The sequence below is a fragment of the Propithecus coquereli genome, unplaced genomic scaffold (assembly GCF_000956105.1).
Source record: "Propithecus coquereli isolate 6110/MARCELLA unplaced genomic scaffold, Pcoq_1.0 Scaffold449, whole genome shotgun sequence".
In the NCBI taxonomy this organism is placed as follows: Eukaryota; Metazoa; Chordata; class Mammalia; order Primates; family Indriidae; genus Propithecus; species Propithecus coquereli.
Window position 1 is genome coordinate 1,723,244 of NW_012150274.1, and position 4,110 is coordinate 1,727,353.

Here is a 4,110-nt window from a genome sequence, read left to right on the forward strand (position 1 = left end):
AATTCACATACCACACAGTTTTCTCATTTAAAGTATACAATAGTTTTTGGTATATTACATTATTGATTTTTAAAAATTGTGGTAAAATATATAACACGAAATTTGCTATTTTAACCATTTTAAATGTACAATTCAATGGCATTAATTATATTCCTATTGTAATTCCCAAACTTTTTCATTATCCCAGACAGAAACATTTCTTTTTTCTTATCTTATTGCCTTGGCTAGGATCTTTATGTGATATAATTGGTTTGTGTGAATTTAAAGAGAAATGCTGTAAATCAGGGGTCCCCAACCTGTGATGAGTTGCATAATTATTTCATTATGTATTACAATGTAATAATAATGGAAATAAAGTACACAATAAATGTCGTGTGCTTGAATCATCCTGAAACCATCCCCCCTTACACACCCTGTCCATGGAAAAATTATCTTCCATGAAAACGGTCCCTGGTGTCAAAAAGGTTGAAGACCGCTGCTCTAAATGGTTTTTATTAAATATCATTTGTCAGTTTAAGGAACTTTCCTATTTCTTTTGATCTTGAGTGACATTGAAATTTTATCAAATATTTTTTCTGCATTTTTTGACTATATAGTTTCTATTTTAATGTGGTAGATTACATTAATAGTTATAATGAACTATTCTTATATTCCGGTGACAACCCAACTGGCGATAATAACATTCTTAAAATATGTACCTTTGAATTTGATTTACCCTAACATCTTATTTAAGATTTGTGTTCATAACTGAGATGTGTATAGTATTTTCTTTTCTTTTTCTAGTTTTGATATTAAGATTATACTAGCATCATAAAATGAGTTGGGGAGCATTATTTTGTAATTTCCTGAAATAGTTTATATAACCTAGGACCTAGGGATCATGTGTTCTTTGAATGTTTTTAGAACTCACTTATAAAGTTGTCTAGGTCTGATCTTTTGGCAGGGGAAACCTGAGTCCAGTTTTACTGATTTTAGTGGTTTTGATAGGCAAAATTCTAAGGTGGCCTCCAAGATTCCCATCCCCTTTCTGTGCACCCTGATAGTCATCTCCCTTTGAGTGTGGAAAGAATTTGTGGATAAGACGGGCTATCACTGCAATGATTAGTTTACTACTCAGTCGACTTTGAGTTATACAAAAGGGAGATTATTTGTATGGCGCCGACCTAATAAGGTGAACCCTTTCAAGGGACTAGGCCCTTCTAGAAGTCAGAGAGCTTAGAAGGATGAGAGGGACTGTTGAGATGGCCAGGTGGCAAGGACCTAAGAGTGGCCTCTAGGAGCTGAGTTCTTTAGTTTGATATATTTTTTTTTTGATATCCAAATGGAAATGTTTAAAAAGCAGTTGGATATATGAGCCTGGAGCTCCAGGTCTGGGTTAAAGATGTAAATTTGGGAGTAATAGGCATACAGTGGTGTATGCCTATCGGGTAGATCCTATATCGGATGAGTCCTGGGACGTCCACATTTTGAGTTTGGTGGAGAAGGCAGAGCTGGTGAAAGAGACTGAGAAGGTCGCCGGGGAGCTGGAGGAAAACAGGAGAGGTTGACCCGAGGCAGGAGACGATACCCTTTCAAGGAGGAGACTTGACCATTAGAATTGGCAAGAGGAAGGCTTGACAGCATTTTGGTGGAGACGTGAGGATGAGAACTTGGTTGGGGAAAGCCAGAGAGAGACCAAGAGGTAAAGAAGTGGAGAGAGACACTTTCAGTGAGTTTGGATGTGAAGGGAGCAGAGAAATGCTCTATGGTAGGAGGCAGATATGGAATCTCTTGTTTTGTTTTTAAGATGGAGACATCGGGGTGTGTTTTGTACTGACGGGACTGGTCCTGGCGGCTGTTCTGAGTCCTCTGAACCCTCGATCTCACCTTTCCAGCGCTCTCTTCCTGCCCTCCTGAGATAAAGTGTGATGGGTGGGTGTGGGGCTGGTTCAGGAGTCCCTCGGCTCCATCTCACTCCCACCCACTCACCACCGCCTCTCTGGAGGCACCTTGGAGTGCAGTTGGGGTTGGCACAGGGACGCGGCTCAGGCTTGGACTGGGTTGGAGGACTCAGTTGGAGGACAGATTCATTGCTAGGCCTGGGGCCAAAGGTCCACTCAGAGATGGTGCCTTTGAACCGGAGGCGTAGTTGTGTGGGTAAGTCATTGCCAACATCCCTGCAAGGGCTTCTGGACTCAGTTCTTACCTCCTTTTACCTGGCAAGCTCCGCCCCCTGGGCTAGCCCTTGGCTGGACAGTGGGGGACACAAGAACGAAGGTGTCACTGCTCTTGGGAGAAAGGACGCAAGTGGTGGGAGGAGCGTGTTCTCTTCCAGACTCGGCATGGAAACCTTTACCTCCCTTCTCCTTGTTCCTGCCAGGATCCTGGCCACGGCTGGCACCGATTTCGACCTGCGGACTCTGCGGGCTGTGCGGGTGCTAAGGCCCCTGAAGCTGGTGTCTGGGATTCCAAGTGAGTCCAGCTAAGACAGGCCCACGCCTACTGGAACACCAGTCTCCTCCCCTGCCCTCACCATGGCCACAACCACAGTTCAGCCCCTCACTAGTCCCCTTTGGCTTTGGTGACCATGAGCTTGCCACTTTTGACCCCAGGGAACCAGGCGAGAACAAGGGAGGGACAGGCCTTTTCTAGTCTGTCCCACTCCAGAAAAGCCCAGGGGGTGACTCTGTTATTTTGCCCTGACTTGGCTTCCCTAGGTGGAACCTTTGTTCCTCCTCAAATACTCTGTTGTATTTTTATCTCTTTGCTTTTTTTTCTGGAGTTAAAGAACGCATGAGAGATTGACCAAGGTGCTGAGGTGGGATGATGGAGGAAGTACTCAAAGGCTACAGAGGGCCACCTGTCTCTGGGCTCAGGCTTGGCAAGGCTGTTGAGGACTGAGACCAGCCCTACGATGTGCTCCTGGATTGGGCTGTTCAAGGAGCCAAGCGTGGGCAGGAGGATGGCCAGGGTGACCTTGTGAGCCAGTGACCACCTTGGGTCATTTCCTGTTCCTTCAGTCCAGTGGAAGTTTGGTTTTAGGTCCTGTGGAGACCACTATGGGAAGACCATTGATTGGCTTCTGTTCTGCCCTGAGACCCTCCAGGCAAGGGCCTTGGCCTGGATCCAAGAGCTGGGGTTAGCCTGGAGCGGGGAAAGGTCAGGGGTTACAGCCTCAGCCCAGTTCCTCCGGCCTGGACCCACTCATGCCCTGTGCCCAGTCACAAAACACTTCCTGGGGGCAAGTCCTCCTGCCTCACTTTCCCCAAGTTGTGTCTCTTAGGAGCTCTATACTTCTTACCCAGGATCCCTTGCTCTTGGCTCCCAGCATTCTCTGTTCTTCCCTCCCAGGATTCCCTCATTTTCCCACCCAGAATCCCCTGCTCTTGGCTCCCAGAATTCTCTGCCCTTCCTTCCCAGGATTCCCTGTTCTTTCCTCTCAGGACTCTCTGTTCTCGTCCCATCCTGAGCCCTCCATAGACCCATAGATCTCACCAGCCCACACGCCCCCACTCCCCATCCCAGACTTCACACCCCCACGTCCTCCTCCCCCACTTTGCTCCACTGCTCAGCCCACCTGTCCCTCGGCTCTGCCCCACGTGAGTGCTCCCTCGCTGTCCTCCTTCCCCCAGCACTGCCTGCTCTGTCCCTGCTGGAAGGCCGCCAGCTCTGTCGTTGGCCTCATCAGCACTTGCTGCTCAGCACCTGGCCCAGGACTGTCGGCTCTGCCCTGCCTCGGGCTCTTGCTGTTCCGTGCATGCCCCACCCCGCTCCCTGCTCTGCCCGCTTTGCTCTCTGACCTGCCCCGCTCTGCCTGTTCTGGCCCCAGGTTTGCAGGTGGTGCTCAAGTCCATCATGAAGGCCATGGTTCCGCTGCTGCAGATCGGGCTGCTCCTCTTCTTCGCCATCCTCATGTTCGCCATCATTGGCCTCGAGTTCTACATGGGCAAATTCCACAAGGCCTGTTTCCCCAATAGCTCAGGTGAGCCTAGCAACACTGCCTGGGTTCAGAGGAGGACCTCAGGAGATGGACGCTGTTCTGGGTGCTAGAGGGCCTTCCAGGTGCCAGACCAGTGAGGTGGAGCTTACTTCCTCATGGACAGTAACCTAGTAAGCACAAACACGTAAATA

General features: G+C 48.6%; 1 protein-coding gene across 1 annotated transcript in view; it reads left to right on the forward strand.

Moving 5' to 3' along the window:
* The window catches only part of CACNA1B (calcium channel, voltage-dependent, N type, alpha 1B subunit), a 110,269-nt gene that overhangs the window by 39,694 nt on the left and 66,465 nt on the right, over window positions 1-4,110 (forward strand). The window contains exons 8-9 of the mRNA XM_012654741.1: window positions 2,360-2,451; window positions 3,809-3,961. Coding sequence (XP_012510195.1) covers window positions 2,360-2,451; window positions 3,809-3,961 — 245 coding nt within the window. The remainder of the gene's footprint in view (window positions 1-2,359; window positions 2,452-3,808; window positions 3,962-4,110) is intronic.